Source organism: Micropterus salmoides, unplaced genomic scaffold, assembly GCF_014851395.1.
Source record: "Micropterus salmoides isolate LMB-PRFRI ecotype aquatic unplaced genomic scaffold, ASM1485139v1 Ms_hic_scaffold_17, whole genome shotgun sequence".
Classification (NCBI taxonomy): domain Eukaryota; kingdom Metazoa; phylum Chordata; class Actinopteri; order Centrarchiformes; family Centrarchidae; genus Micropterus; species Micropterus salmoides.
This window is the reverse complement of record NW_024040817.1, coordinates 19,941,781-19,956,981: the sequence shown is the minus strand read 5'-3', so window position 1 is coordinate 19,956,981 and position 15,201 is coordinate 19,941,781. Positions and strand designations below refer to the sequence as shown.

Genomic DNA, 15,201 nt, shown 5'->3' with positions numbered 1-15,201 from the left:
ACTAACCAATCCGGCTGCACAGGAAGTAACTTTACTGCAGCGCCAGAAGTATGTTGTTGCTAGTTAGCAGCTGGCTAGCACGTTGGTCGTTTAGTTTTTTTTACTAATAAGCCAACACATTATCCATGAGTGCAGCATAATTTATAAGTGAATGTCTTTACTGGGGCACAGTTCGTTGATATCAGAGCAATGTCGGACAGAAAGAGAACAAGAGAGAAGGAGGACAGACGAGACCACAAGAGACACAAGACATCCAAACAGGATTTGGAGAAACTCAAAACACAAACGAAAAGACTCAACCAAGATGTCCAAAAACTGAAACACGTTGAGACGTTGTGAGTAACGTTAGTGAGAGCTTTTCTGTTTCGGCTTGCAAACTTACGCATTAATAATACATGTAATTTACTAGTTTCCTCCCGTAACTGCAAGGAATCCATTCTCTTACCCCAAATACTTGCTGTTGGAGTTATTAGGATTACCTGTGTTAACTAGTTTGGGAATGACAGCTAAATAGTTAATTATGCACGTAAGGTAAGATACGTAACTGAATTAACGTCAGTGTTATCCGTCTTTCATGCAGCTACGAGAAACCTCCCCCGGGATTCATAAAGGTAACGTTACACTCACTAAAATGCATTTAGTGAATGCCAGGAAACCATGAAGAAACAGATTATTTTTGGACCTGACACAAGACATGTTCAGAAGTGACGGTTGCTGTTGCAGGAGCACCAGGACAAACCAGAGGACTGTATTCCTGCTGAACCAGGAAATGAAGAAGCCAGGAGCTTCCTGGCCCACGCCCCCACCAAGGGGCTGTGGATGCCACTGGGGAGGGAGGTGAAGGTGATGCAGTGTGAGTACACTCATTCAGCAATATCAGCAGGGGTTTGCACTTAGAGCAGTGGTTTTCAGACTGGGGGTAAAAGTGCCACTGCAGTGGGGGTGGTGAGGGGGGGTATGGCAGAAAAAGTTTGAGAACCACTGCAAAAGACATCAGAATCAAAACTTCATTGTCATTGCACCAATAGTACAACGAGATTTGGTGTGCAACTCCTAAAACAAAAGAAACACTGTACATGCGCGCACACTCATTCACACTCGGCCATGTTGGGGGTTATAGAGATGTGCTCAGTGATGACTCTTGGAAAGAAGCTGTTCAGGCTGGAAGTGTGTGTTTTCAAGGCTCTGTGGCGCCTCCCAGATGGCGGCAGTGAGAAGAGCTGATAAGAGGGGAGTGTTATATCATACAGGATGTTGGTGGCTCTGCAGAGGCAGCGTTTTCTGAAGATGTCTTCCAGTGTGGGCAGGGGGAGTCCGATTTCTGGGCTATTTTTGTACTGGAGTCTGGAGGTTTTTTTCTCTCCACCTCTGTGCAGTTTGTGTACCATGCTGTGATGTTGTACGTTAGGACACTTTTGATGGAGCCATGGTAAAAGGCATTGAGCAGCTCTGCAGACAGGTTGTTTTTCTTGAGTGTCTTCAGAAAGTAGAGCCGCTGTTGAACCTTTTTAGCTTAGCATCTTCTGTGAACCTATTTGCTCTGTATGCATACTGGGGCTGATCGAGATTAGGGGGAAGGTTGGATTTTATGTGTTTTAAGACCAGTCTCTAAAAACACTGTGCAGCTTACTGTTGGATCTGCAAAGATTGTAACTGGCTATTCCACAAACCCACTGGGACACTTCACACGGCTACAGAGGTGAAGAGAGGATGTCAAAGGTGAAGCTCTTCTTCTAGTTATGCATTTCTGTAACCTCTGTCCTGTGATACAGCCCCTTGCTGTAACATTTTGGATTTTTAACATTTGTCATTTTTAAATTCCTTTTGTCAGTGTTTGGTCTGAAGTTTCCTTTTGTTTATAGTTGAAACTTGTGTCTGTTTTTGAATCAGCACTACAAAAAAATTGCAGTTTAATTTTCTTGATATAAATATAAGAAATGTTCTATTAATGTTTGATTTAGTTAATTAATCAATCACAAATGAATAACACTTAATTTTTCTATGAAGATATTTATTTTGTTGAGGAAAAAGGACTGAAAAAAGTTTTTACTTAATTTTACTCAAGCATATCTGCGAATGTTCTACCTCAGATTTTTGAAGTGTGGTTTCTTCAACTTTCACTCAGGAGCAAAAATCAGCATTTATACTTCAAAGAAATAAGGATTTGACATTTATCGTGATAATTATCGATATTGACTGATGTGACATTTTTTTATCATGATCACATTTTTGTCCATATCACCCAGCCCTGCTACAGTGTTTGCAAGTCCTAAAAACGTCTTGCAACAATTGCAGTTGCGTAAATTCAATATGCCAACAGTATGCAGAGCACCCATCTCATAGGTCCACAGTTGCATTTATTTCTCATATTCAATGCATTTTGATTTAAAATCTCTTGAAAGGTCTTAAGCTGATGCACTATGGAGGCACACTAAATACAAATTACGTTTATTTTCAGCTATAGAAGTTGGAGCAGCACTTGTAGTTGAAGAGCTGTAGGTGGGAGCAAACTTCCACCATGTGTGGGCAGCGGTCTTGATAGGTGATAAATATAACCACAAGAACCTGACAATTAACCCCACAGCTATTGTTATTCTGACCAACGTGAAAGGCTAGAGATTAATAATTGTGTTGTGGAGACTGCCTTCTGTCTCTTCAGTCATTATATTCAGTGTCCATTCATTCCTTTGTCCCACTCATTTTCATGCTGCATGAACAGCCAGTCAGCGCGCGCGTACATGCACTTGGGCCCTGTCCACAAGTTGGCATTTGTTCTGCAGAATCTGAGCATGACTCGCTCCGCTTAATCCTTTGAGAAAACGTTTGACTAGGTCATCCTGTTCAAAGGAGCGGAGAGATGTCACAGTGAATGATATGGACATGGAAAACCTAAGTAAACAACTGCACACAACTATAGACATCGTGTGTTCTCACTTTACAGTTATTCATGCAGCTTCACTGCCATTTGAAGTGCAGAACATTAAAACGGAAATTTTGACAATTTCTTCACTTCTTGTTAGTGATGATTTATGATTTGTTTGAGGAAGGAGCAGCATGAGCAGGGAATGTATTGTGGGCTGTGTACTCCCGTGAGGGTGGGGGGTTGCATAGAAACTACAGTGAATAAAAACCCTAAAAAAAGTTTGTCTAGTTTTGACAAAATCACTTACTGTCTTTGCTCTGAGCTTTCAAACGCAAATCAGAGCCTTAATCAGTAAACTGGTACTAGCATGACAAACAAGAGGGATGAAAAAACTGACTCCCTGCCTTGGAGGCAGTCGTAAAATCCAAGTGTGTCCATTCCTTGATTATTTATATTCCTTTAGTCTGTAAGGCTCCACCGATCAAAAGAATCAAAACAGCTTTTCATAAAAATTAATTCAAGTTGTGAATACTGTCATGTGAAGTCCATTGCTCTCTGTCTGCTAACTTCTGTCACACCTTTCTCTGCTTCCTGCATCCTGTTGTTGGGTATGTTTGTTTACGATACCTTGCTGCCTACAAAATAAAAGTGCCTAGGCTGTCTGTTGGAGCTAAATCAAATGAATACATTTTAATTGATATGTTATTTGATATCATCATTTTCATACGAGTAAAATTCACACTGGTTGAAATATGCAGTTGGATAGAAGCCTATTTCTCATCTTTGCTGAGTAACAGTATTGCGCGAAAGAAATTAAAGGGTTGTCCCAAATAAAGGTAGGGTCAGTTCAGTGATTTTAATAAAAGCCCGTTCTGTTAACCAACTGCATTTGATCTATTTGATAGCAGATCTGAAATAATATCCCCATGACGTAAATTTTTCCCAAGTACACAGATTGATATTTGTTTCCTTTGCTGCAGGTTGGAGATGCAAGCGCTACGGCCACAGGACAGGAGATCGAGAGTGCCCGTTCTTCATCAAAGGCAACCAGAAACTGGAGCAGTTCAGAGTGGTGAGTTTGCAAACTGCTCAGATAAAGCTAGCCCCCCCATAGTTATTTAGAGAAGGTTAAAGAATGTAGGTCGGGATGGGGCAATAAGTAAGCAATAATAACAAGTTTGTGTCTGAGACCTGCTGAGGATGGCAATATAGTTGGGACACATTTAGTTTACACTGAGGAACATGTGGGAAGCAGACGTTGTTTCAGTGCGCCTGTAATGGAACAATACCTACTGCAGGGACACACAGGCTCTGCAATGATTACCATAAATGCAACTGTATCATATTTTCCTATCTTGTATTGTCACAGGGAGGTTTTAAATAAAATGCTGACCTAACAGATAATCAGTACAATGGTTGGAATTTATTAAGTTGAGACAATCTCCTGGATCTATTCTCAATAGTAGCGACTCTTATTGTAAGTAGGAATGACTTTAATTTTCCTTTCTTCAATGTTCGTTTCATTCTTTTAGGCTCATGAAGACCCAATGTATGACGTCATTCGGGAAAACAAAAGGAATGAAAAAGAAACCAGGTATATACGTTGATTTGTTTCCCTTTTTTTTTTAAGACATGCATTTTGTTCATATTCTTTGCTAAAATTTCCCTGAATATTTTTTTTTTACTTTACTAGATTGAAAGGACAGACAAAAGACAGTTTTGAGGCTGCTCTCAGACAGTCAGATCAAACACTTGAGAACCTGCAGTTTTAAAAATATATATTTTCACCTAGCAGAATGGGACAATCTCAGATGACCTGGAAATTCTCTCATGGTGGCTGACTCTCTGTGCCGGTTTCTAGCAAATCGTGTTTGACACCAGGTTATTTGAATTTGAGGATTGCTTACTATGAAGGCTCACTGTAGGTGTGTGTGTTTTTGCATGCATTACAAAAAGGTTATTCAAAGGCCAGTGGCGCTTTGAAGTCTCAGTTGCGTGTCTGTGCCACATTAATTTTGGCATCTTCTTTTAAAGGGGAAGTGAAACAGTCCTCTCTCGGCGAGCTCGCTTTCCGATTGCAAATACAGTTATTGCATCTGAAGTTGTCCTTGAGACGGTAGCTTCTGATTTTTATGCAACATTTTAGAAATTGGCTGCATCTATAATCATGTTGAAAGTTCATTTTTTTTGCACTTTTTCAAGCTTATGGAGATGTTCCCAGTTGGGTATGAGACGCCGGCCGGTTATATTCTGCTTTGCATTCCTACAATGGCTTATTGTGCATTGCCCATGCAGTGGTGTAGTATTCAGATCTTTTACTTAAGTAAAAGTATTAATACCACAATGTAAGATGTTGTCACAATTACCCAGAGCCCAAAGACACACATTCACAATACTTGTTTTGTCTAATAAACAATCCAAACCTCAAAATTATTAACAATGTCTTAAAATTATTCAAATAATTAAAAGGAAAAGCACGAAAAATGACTTTATGATCAAAATAGCTGCCAATTTTCTCTCAGTTGACTCAGTGATTAATTGACTAATCATTTCAGCTGTACATGTATAAACTGTTGGGTAGTTTAATATTTAACAAAATATTTTTTAAAAAATGTTTTGTTTGTAAAAATCTTAATTTTTTAAGTAACTAGTAACTAAATTTGTCAGATAAACGTTGGAGTAAAAAGTACAATATTTCCCCCTGAGATGTAGTGGAGTAAAAGTAGAAAGTGGCATTTTACAGAAAATACTCAAGTAAAGTACCTCTAACTTGTGCTTAAGTACAGTACTTGAGTAAATCCACCACTGTGAATGTGATACCTGACAAAGGTCCATGTTTGAGGCGGTGCGTCTCTACTAAACTCAGTATGGAGGGTTTGCAGGAATTATACCTTTTCTTTTCAAAATGTGTTTGAGGAAACAGTCTGAGCTGAGGGAAGAGAATGTTTCCTTTGTGATGGCGTTCACTTTCAGGGCCACAGGTACACTTGAGGGAGTAGGAGTAGTGTGACATCCTAAGTGTTCAGGTGATCATTCTGCTCCGTGAGATGAGCCTCACGATAATGAAGCCTGATGGACTCCTCACAAGAGCCTGGCAGCCTTTTCTCATAGAAACACTTTCATGGTTAAACGGTTTTCTGGATGTCTTCAAAAGAAAATTTAATTTCTGATGGTATAATTCTGTGATGCCAGCTCTCTTTCTGAGCTAATTAAAGGGCATGTAGTCCAGTGGCCTATAATACCGAATCAAACCCCCCCCACCCCCCTTCCTTTCTGACAAATGTTTTATTTCATGTAGCAGTGTGGTGCTTCCACCCTCATTCTGTGATGTGTTGATGTTTTCTTCCTTCTTGAAGCTTATTTGGCTGTGGACACGTAGATATATTCATCTGACCTAGTTAGGGAGCAGCTGGAGTCACCCGTAGTCTCTGTAGTTGTGCCATTCACCAGATGTTCAAGTAACTACCTTTTTACTATTTTTTACTATTATTATTCTGATGTAATGGCTGTGAAATTGTCCCTGTCTTTTAAGAGTTGGGTGAAAGTTAAGCAACAATCGTTGTTCCTTCTTTGTGAGTATTTGTCAGTACAAACATTTTTAAAAGTCTGAGCTCGAGCTTCTATATTTGAGCAACAGGATGACCCCATTATCCAGGCATGTCACAGTGTGTTCTGAAAATCCTCTACACACCTGCAGTTTCAACTGTTGGAAATTACTGGAAATTTGTGACACAAGTAGGTACTGGGCAAACTCTACACAAGGACTCTTCAGATGCTTGCCAACCCAGGCATCCGAGTCAGCATCAGTTTTCCGCCCTCTAGTTGACTCTAATGCCATGTCCTCTTCCCCTTCTCCTCCCTGCCCTTCCTGTTGCTAGGATCCAGCAGCTGCAGCAGCTGCTCCAGGACACCACCTCCTCCAATTCAGACAGCTCCTCCTCTTCCTCGTCCTCATCCTCATCTGACCACCATCGCAGTAAGAAAAGGAAGAAGAGGAAGGACAAAAAGAAGAAAGACAAGAAGAAGAGAAAAAGGAAACGAAAGCACAAGTCCTCCAAAACCAGCGACTGCTCAGATTCAGATTGAGCGCTTGGAACATATGTGCTACGTACATTGAACGTAGGAAGAGACCGCAAATGAAGTAGCAGCAATGGCAGATCTCACGCAGTAGTGAAGTGTGTTCTTCAGAGTGCCTCAGTAAGAACGGCATTCTGGAGGCCTTTCTAAGCCTTTTCTCTGCAGGTTGAACCCCTTAAACTGTAAATCCACTGCGCATGACTTCTCCCAGCCATTTAATTCTCTCCAGGATGACGCGTTGCATTTACATCGACTCTGTTAGATCACACACCATGGGGTCATATGGAACAGATGCCTGAGTAAGTGTGTGTATATATGCCTTGGTGCATATGTTTCAAAAAGCATTAGCCGCATGGGGAATGAATCTAGTCATATGAAATGAGCCCGCTGATGTAAGAGATAAAGTTGTTTTACGAGGTATAGTAAGATCGCATGTCAGCAGATAGAGTATGTTATTAAGAGATTGTAGTTTCCACCATTTTTTATCCCTGCTTTTAAATACTTTGATTGTAGTGTGGTAAATGCAGAGAGGTGGGGAAAAAAGTCCAAATTAAATGTTGCGAGTACAGTATGAATTTGTCTTCCACACAAGATTGAATGTTTGGATGCTTGTGACTGTACATAAATATTTTGAGGTTGGAATATGCTTATTTGCTCTGGAGAGAGGAAAAAGCCCACAGAGATGGGGAAAGAATGTATGTGAATGTGTTCCCTTATTCTGAGAATAAAGATGGTTCCTTTTCTGCAATGTTTACCCACTTCAAGGCTGCGAATACAAAGATGTTAATAATCTTGAGTCTCGACTTAACGGCTTAATCTACTGAGGATGTTGCAGTGAAACTCCACACATAGAAGTCTGATCATTAAAAAGTACACGGCGCAGCACTGCGGTGACCTTCCTGAGAGCCGAAAAGACGGCTTTCTTTTCATCTTGTCCTGCTTCAGAGAGTGTTTTTCTAAAATCATTCCACAGTCTGTAACCTACACAAGGCAGAGCAATCCTCTCTGTGCTGAGCTGTCATCAGCGACTCGCCAGATCCACTTCTCAACCAGCAGGACATAAACAACAAAAAAAGGTTAGCAGAGACCAGCAGCTCATGGTAGCTATACTTCACACAAGACTTTACCCCTTCAGGCCAAGTCTCGTGTCAAGAAGTCTGGCACTTCTGTTGTTCATAAGCAGCACATTTTGAACAGGAGTCCCTGTGGAAATGAACTACAAACATTCCCACTTCCTAATGACCCTGATAAAGACAATTACAGTAAACCGACAGGGAACAAGCAAACGAGATTTCCATTTAGATTTGTGTCGTAGGCTTTCTGAACAGCTAAAATGCTGTAGGGAAGTGTGTGTGTGTGTTTACGTGAGAAATCCATCAAAGAGTGGCAGATTCTACAGCCATGAGAGCGTTTTAGTTTCTGATTGGGAGCTCATTATCTCCTCTTTCTCATCTTCTTTCTGCGGCAGTTCTGTCCACCCCCCTCCCTGGTGCTTTGACCAATAACTAAAGATAAATCAGCTTCATTGAAACAGTCTGTTCCACGCTGACTTCTCTCTCTCTCTCTGAGTAGAACAATGAATCTCCCAGATGAGATTCGGTCACAAGCTGCTCACAGGGAGGCTGTGCCACGTAGAGAGAATTTGGTCAGCGGACAGTCTTTATTGAAGCACTCTGTCTTCTTGGACAAGAGACAGGTCAGATTGAGTGCCAGGACAGACTCACTGTGCAGATTGTGTTAGAGGCCCAATACATTTGCACAACACTACGTAATTAAATCACTATGGCTAGAGCTCTGCACTTCACTCATGAATAATAATCATGTTTTGCCTTATTTTGCATCATATCATCTTCACACCAGATGTGCAGATGGGCAGCCAGTGGTTGTGAAAAGAGGTCTGTCCAAAGGCAAGTGAGTTACACAACCAGGTTAATCTTAAATCCACGCATAAAGGAAAACAATCTAACCTTGTGTGATCAAAAACAAAATTAAATCGTTTTATTGGATGCAGAGGCACATTGTACTGCATAGTGAGTCTGAACTTTACTGAATGCTTCATGCACTACTTTTCAACCATGTGGGCTGGCTTAAAATTGCCCCACTGCCTCTTTTCAGTCTCAGATAAAGAGATTACATCTTCTGTGAACGCAGCCAATGTAGTCTTGACCACTCTGAAGCCGCTAAGGGAACAACAGAAAAGTTAAAAAAGAGTTTTGTTTATTTGTTTACTGCCCCCCCCCCCCCCCCCCCCGGATCAGGCCTGCTTGCTTTTAGCCCATGTGTGTGTAGTCATATTAAACCTTTAGCAGAGGATACAGGCTGTCATTTAAATTGGTAGAGGTTTGCATCCTGTGTTATACACAGAGGGGGGAAAAACAAACCGAGAGAGAGGAAGAGAGATTTCTGCTGGGTGTGGCGCTCCAGATTATTTATCAGGAGAGGGCTCCTGTATTAATCCTCCTCCTGCTGAGTGGAGTCAAGGATGAGCTGCACGGCTGTCTGCTGTATCTCTCTCTCTCTCTCTCTCTCTCTCTCTCTCTCTTAATCATAAACAAACACTCTGGGTTTAATATCACAAGCAGTCTGTAATCAGTGAAAAAATTAAGGGGAAGTGGCCTCATGTGGCTCAGTGCTGTTGTACTGTACTGGTCTAATCCTATATCCTGTCCTGAAACTATAGCATTAGGCCTATGTTGTGCATGGCCACTGTTGAGCTACATGAAAATGCTTCTCAACATAATGTAACATCAGAAGGTCGTAATCCCACCCTCCAAACCGTTCTGCCTGTATGGTAGAGACCAGAGAGTGTTCAATAACCATGAATTATTGAAATCATTGCTCCTGTTTGCTTTTCCCTTCCTGGCTGCCAGATTGGAGGCAGTCACATTGTTCTGTCACCAGTCCTTGGAGAGAAAAGACATCCTCAGCTTTTTGTTTGTTTATTCAGATATAATTTATTGTAAATCCCCTTCACTCACTGGTCTACATCTGTTGAGACAGTGTAGGCCAGGCTGCTGTCCACTAGGGGAGCTCAGTTGTAACATTTTAACACATGTTAACACATTTTCCTAAAACCTAATTACTTCTTTAAAAACGTGGCCACACATGTATACTTTATATGCAAATTGTTTGTATGTGTATGCTTTGTATGTATGTGGTGAAATCAAAATTGTGTTGTTGTTTTTTACAACTTTCACTGTATGTTTGCTCAGTTAACACATATTTAACCTTTCTTGGAAGTTTTATAAAATTTTAGTGTTTTGGTTTATTAGTCTGTTCGTTTGTTTAAGATATGTAAAGATGTTCATTAAAAACATGCAGAAATATCAAATCCTAACTTCTAATTTCTGAACGCTGAACAATTTTCTTATTCTTTTTATTCTTTTAAAATCCCATTTCTGCCCCGTGTTTAGCAGATTTTGCATTAATGCTATTTAATGATTTATGCCTAAATCCCATATATTTAAGAAACCATCCATCCATCGTCAACCGCTTATCCTGCGTACAGGGTCGCTGGGGGCTGGAGACAATCCCAGTTTATATCGGGCGAAAGGCGGAGTACACCCCGGGCAGGTCGCCAGTCCATCGCGGGGCCTGTTTAAGAAACCATGACAGTTAATTTAAAAAAGTAATAAAGTTATTATGAAAATAATAATTTAACCATTGACAAAAGTCTAAATGAAACCAGAGAAAGCACGCCTTGTTTTAGCAAAAACAAACATAATACACAGTCTTCTTCTGTGTGCATGTTGAACATCAGGGGGCAGAATGTTTTTTGAATTATAACTGACTTAATAACAAGCTACTTCATTTATTACTCCGATTATAAAAGTCAGACAGACCTAACTGATAGAAACAAAGCAAACAGGAAAGAGCATAAGCAAGGTAAGGTGATCGTTTCCATTGAGTTCACAGTAAGAAACGACTCTACTGAAATAGTTTATTTTGATGAAATGTCACCATCCACTCGTTCTCCAGTGACTCGGTGAGTAGCAGCAGCTCTCTGCAAACATGCATCCTGTGTCTGGAATCATCAAGCCAGCCAGCAGACGGCAGAAGAAAAGAGGAAGTGGAAACATCAGCCTTCTCTCTCTCTCTCACTCTCTCTCCACGGCAGAGGAGAGAGAGAGAGGGAGGGAGGGAGAAAACACCGCTGAGTGACACACACACACAGATTTACAACACACACATACAAACTCCGGACATCAGCGCTTTTCAGTGGAAGAAGTGTCCTCGCTCCGTCAGGTTTGTCAAAGCGTTCTTCTCTTGCAGACATGTTGGCGCTGAGCAGTATTTTACAGCTTCTCTCGCGTTTGGTGCTAATTCGCGGTGTTTGGGGGGGTTTCGCTGCGCTTTGCCTCAGCGAGCGATTCTGTCTCTGTTACATGGTGGAGAGATAATAAGTGTGTTTCTCCTTGCATTTTCTCTCTCGCCTCGCTGTGTACCTCCCTACCTGTCTATTACTTTTGTTAAGTGGCCTTAGCGGCTTTGCGCTGTTCTTTTATTATCTATTTTTATTATTGACATGCATGTCTGATGAAAGCATCGCAGCTCACCCCGCTTTCACATAGAGACACATTGAACTGCAGTGGATATTAAACTGCCTGTGAATTTTGGTTCAAGTCGATGCTGCTGCTGCTCCCCCGGCTTGTTTGCTCAGTGCATGCTGTTTGCTCAGTGCCTAAAAAAATAAAAAGGAAAAAGTGGTGCGTTTGTAGATGCCTCCGTTTTCTCCCCCCATTGCTAATTAAAGAGCTGCTTTTTGAGGGTGTATGGTGTGTAACTCCAGCCCAGCGTGCTGGCGCACCATAGGCCTGTGATTAGCAGAGGGGAGAGAGAGAAAGCTCTGTAGCCTACTCCGTAACATATAACCAAGATGTCAAGAGGAAGTAGCCTATAATATTGCAGTTTAACTCTCATCCACTCATCTGAGGTCTAGTGCTTAACATAGGCCTACCTGTCCCTCTTTTCAAACCTGTAGCCTACATCAGGGTTCCCAGAAGTTTTCAGGTGACACTTAATTCATGTTTGTTAGATCAGTCTCTTGAAACAAAGCCAATTCCAACACCTCAGCACAGGTTGGATATGTCTTTGGGTTTCCTTTTTTTTTAACTTCTGCCACACACATACAAAGTGTGTGTGTGTATGTGTGTATATATATAATCTTGTATTAGGTGTCTCTGTGTCTCTGTTTTCTCTGTAGTGAAATATGTTTGAATATCATTCTTTCCTCTTTATGTCTTCGGTCCCACAGTGGTCCTTAAAGGCCCCTTGATCACCTGTGGACCCCACTTTGAGATCCGTTGCTTAGTGATCACTCAGTAACCATAAGAGACCACAACGGCATCGGACTCCAGCCCACAACGTGCTGCGGCTCTGTCCTCCTCACGTCAGTGAGGGGCTAAGCCGTCGTCTCCTCTTGGTCCCACTGCCCCTCAAGGCCACTTCGGATCGAGTGAGAGCCCATTTACATGCCCTGTTAGCCTTCAAAGATATCCCTGTTGTGATGGAGCCGCATGCACACCGGAGTCATCGTGTAAACTCCACAGTAAATACAGGAAAATATACTCTAGATACATAAGTACAAGGACATGTGCAGACACAGACAGTGCTCAAGAGCTTGATTGCAAGGGATGCATGGGGTGGAAGTTTTTGTTTAAAATGCCATTCTGGGGGTATCATCTAAATAGAAAGTTAGAGGTTCCTTGCTGTAGTTGTCCACAAGGATGTAGTGCGTTACTTGATGTGAAATCTGAGTTTCTACCAGGGTGACATACTTGAACTGAGAAATCCTGTGTTGCATTGTGAGGTTTTGGCCTGTATGTGCTCCCTGTCTATGTGGCTGTGGTTGACAGCGGGTTGTGAGATTAATGTTTGGTTTTAGACTCAGGTCTGGCACAGCTTTTAGCAGTCAAGGAACGCAATTTTCAACTCATGCTTTGGAACAAACCGCTAACATAAGCACGCTCTCCCATTAAACTGGTATGTGAAGTTTTTGTGTGCATGCACAGCGTTGGCCAGTAGCTGTCCAGGTGAGATTTGAAGCATGCCAGAATCTGTTATATTTCAGTTTTACAGCTACCTGAGGGACCTTTATGTCAAAAGGAATGCACACACAAGTTTTACTAGCCACAGTAAACCTCAGTTTCTTTAAACTGGCTTTCCCAAATGTGTATTTCTTTATTTCTGCTGGGTCTGAATAATCAGCGATGGTGTTGCAACATAAGAGTAAAAGTGAAAAGTGAGAAGGTAAAATACAACAGCCTTGACTTAAGTCATAAGCCAAATAAACTGATGAAATTAAACTTGAGCGCTTTGGCGTTTTGTTTTAAATAGTGAAACATAATCCAGGAAATCAGATTAGCGGAAAGAGGCAGAGATGGAGAGGCAGCTTGGAGTACTTTTTGGGAGAGGATGGGTGCCTGCCCTCGCTTATTGAGTTACATCACATGCGAGATCCTGGTGTGTATCTGTTTGACACTGCCTACTGTTTGGCATCCTCTCTCCACCTCCTGAAATGAAACCACGCCAATTTCTGAGCTGTGTTTCTGGCTCCTCTCGCCTGTCAGAGCCCCCTCCCCACCCTTGCTGCTTGTTATCTTTCTCTCTCTCATTAGCTTACCCGCTTGCTTTCTCACACATGCTACCTCGCGGTCCCTCTCATTTTTTTTCTTCTCTCTATCCCCAATCTCCTGCTCTTTCTTCTCATTTGCTCACTAACATTGCAGCACACCCACCTCTACTTTCTTACTCTCCATTCTTGCTCCCTGAGGGAAATGGAGGTATGTAAGTTGTTTTCTCCTTGATGGATGCCCAGCCTGCTATCTCACCATCTTAATGAACTAATTTCCCCTTTTTATCCTAAAAGCTCAGGATTGTGGCAAGTTACACTGAAAAATTAAGTGCCTGGGAGCTTCCTGTCATCTCTCTGTCACTTTTGATTCAGTGTGTTTGTACTAACAGCCATTGAGAATGCCTATAGAGAAATAAAAAACCACTTGCCATTTAATGTACTGGTACCCTTGCTTGCAGTACACACTGGTGCGCCAGTCCTTCCGCAACTTGGGGTTAGATTAATTTGCATTTCCAAATGAGACGAATGTTGCCTTGCATAATTGTTCCCTGTGGTATGAAGTTAATTAAAACAGCATGTAGTTACTGAAGGTGCGATGGGAAGGTGCCAGACAGCCAGAGAGACATAGGTGGGTGAGAAAAGATCTAGGTGCTGCTGCTCTTTAGTTTACTGATTGTTGCCTCTGGCTAAATTCAGAGCCAAGCAACTCTTTGACTTGTGGGGGGGGAAAAAAATGCAATAAATAAGAGAAACTGATATGAAAAACTTGAAATTGTTTGATGGCCAACTGTGATCTCATCACGGTTGCATAAGGGGAATACTCTCATGACTGCACGACCTATTACCCTGTGCTCCTATAACTGTATATGTTTTGTTCCACACGGCCACAGAGTCCCATCGATTTTTAGAATATGAATCAGTTTAGGCTGGGCGCATCCGCAGGCTTGTTTTTCAGTCCAAGTCTAGTCTAGACTGTATGCGGAGTGAAGCAGCCCTAGATGACCCAGAAACTGATATGGTTCCTCCAGCATGCTCGCTCTGCCCGCTGCATTCCAGCTGTGGTACTGCTGCAGAGCTCTGTAAATATTAGGTGAGAGGTTAGCCAGCTCTCTTGCTGTGTGTGTGTGTGTGTGTGTGTGTGTGTGGTAGCATCTCCCAGCTAAGAGCCACTCAGCCTCTGAGCGCACTGACCCAGTAGGATAAATGGTTAGTCTAACCAGTATATCCCCACTCCAGCTGCACGAGAGGCCTGAACTGACTACATTTTAGAGTCGGCTGCTTTATAAGGATTGCCCAGTTGTGAGAGGGTGTTAGGATCTACTACACTGTATGCAGCTATTATAGTAGGATTGTGTGTATGTGTCATCACACCGTGCATGATTTGTGTGTGCTGCAGAGATTTTCAGATTCTGCTGTGTTGCTGTGTCAGTTTTTGTTTTTCTTGCCTGTGTCATTTGCACAGTAGCTGCATGCTGATGTTTCAGTATGGCCCAGGTGCTAAACACAGGTTTTCTTCAACTGTAACCTAATTATAGCTTTCCCCATGTGTATATATGTGTATGTGCGTGTCTCAGTCCTTTAGGTGGTGTGGGTCATCGCTTGATCTCAATGGTTGCTGTCACACTCCCCTCACACGTCCATCACTCCATCCCTCCTTCTGTACATTTCTTCATCCATGCATCCATGA

The 15,201-nt window shown here is 42.0% G+C and overlaps 2 protein-coding genes across 2 annotated transcripts in view; both read left to right on the top strand.

The window, feature by feature from the left end:
• Positions 1–23: 23 nt before the first annotated feature.
• rp9 (RP9 pre-mRNA splicing factor) lies at positions 24–7,698 on the top strand. The gene is made up of 6 exons (XM_038725347.1): positions 24–335; positions 581–611; positions 724–853; positions 3,844–3,935; positions 4,396–4,457; positions 6,742–7,698. The coding sequence occupies exons 1-6, from the start codon at positions 190–192 to the stop codon at positions 6,947–6,949; spliced, it is 669 nt and encodes a 222-aa protein (XP_038581275.1). The 5' UTR covers positions 24–189; the 3' UTR covers positions 6,950–7,698.
• A 3,343-nt stretch (positions 7,699–11,041) lies between these two features.
• elmo1 (engulfment and cell motility 1 (ced-12 homolog, C. elegans)) overlaps positions 11,042–15,201 on the top strand; it is a 111,630-nt gene continuing 107,470 nt past the window's right edge. Inside the window, exon 1 of the mRNA XM_038724906.1 lies at positions 11,042–11,185. The gene's annotated coding sequence lies outside the window, so the exon portion shown is untranslated. The remainder of the gene's footprint in view (positions 11,186–15,201) is intronic.

Excerpts from the sequence above, each read along its gene's own strand:
- rp9 (XM_038725347.1), top strand. The coding sequence starts at position 190 with ATGTCGGACAGAAAGAGAACAAGAGAGAAGGAGGACAGACGAGACCAC. Across the intron at positions 612-723 it reads CTCCCCCGGGATTCATAAAG|GAGCACCAGGACAAACCAGA; the intron begins GTAACGTTACAC and ends TTGCTGTTGCAG. Across the intron at positions 3,936-4,395 it reads AACTGGAGCAGTTCAGAGTG|GCTCATGAAGACCCAATGTA; the intron begins GTGAGTTTGCAA and ends TCATTCTTTTAG.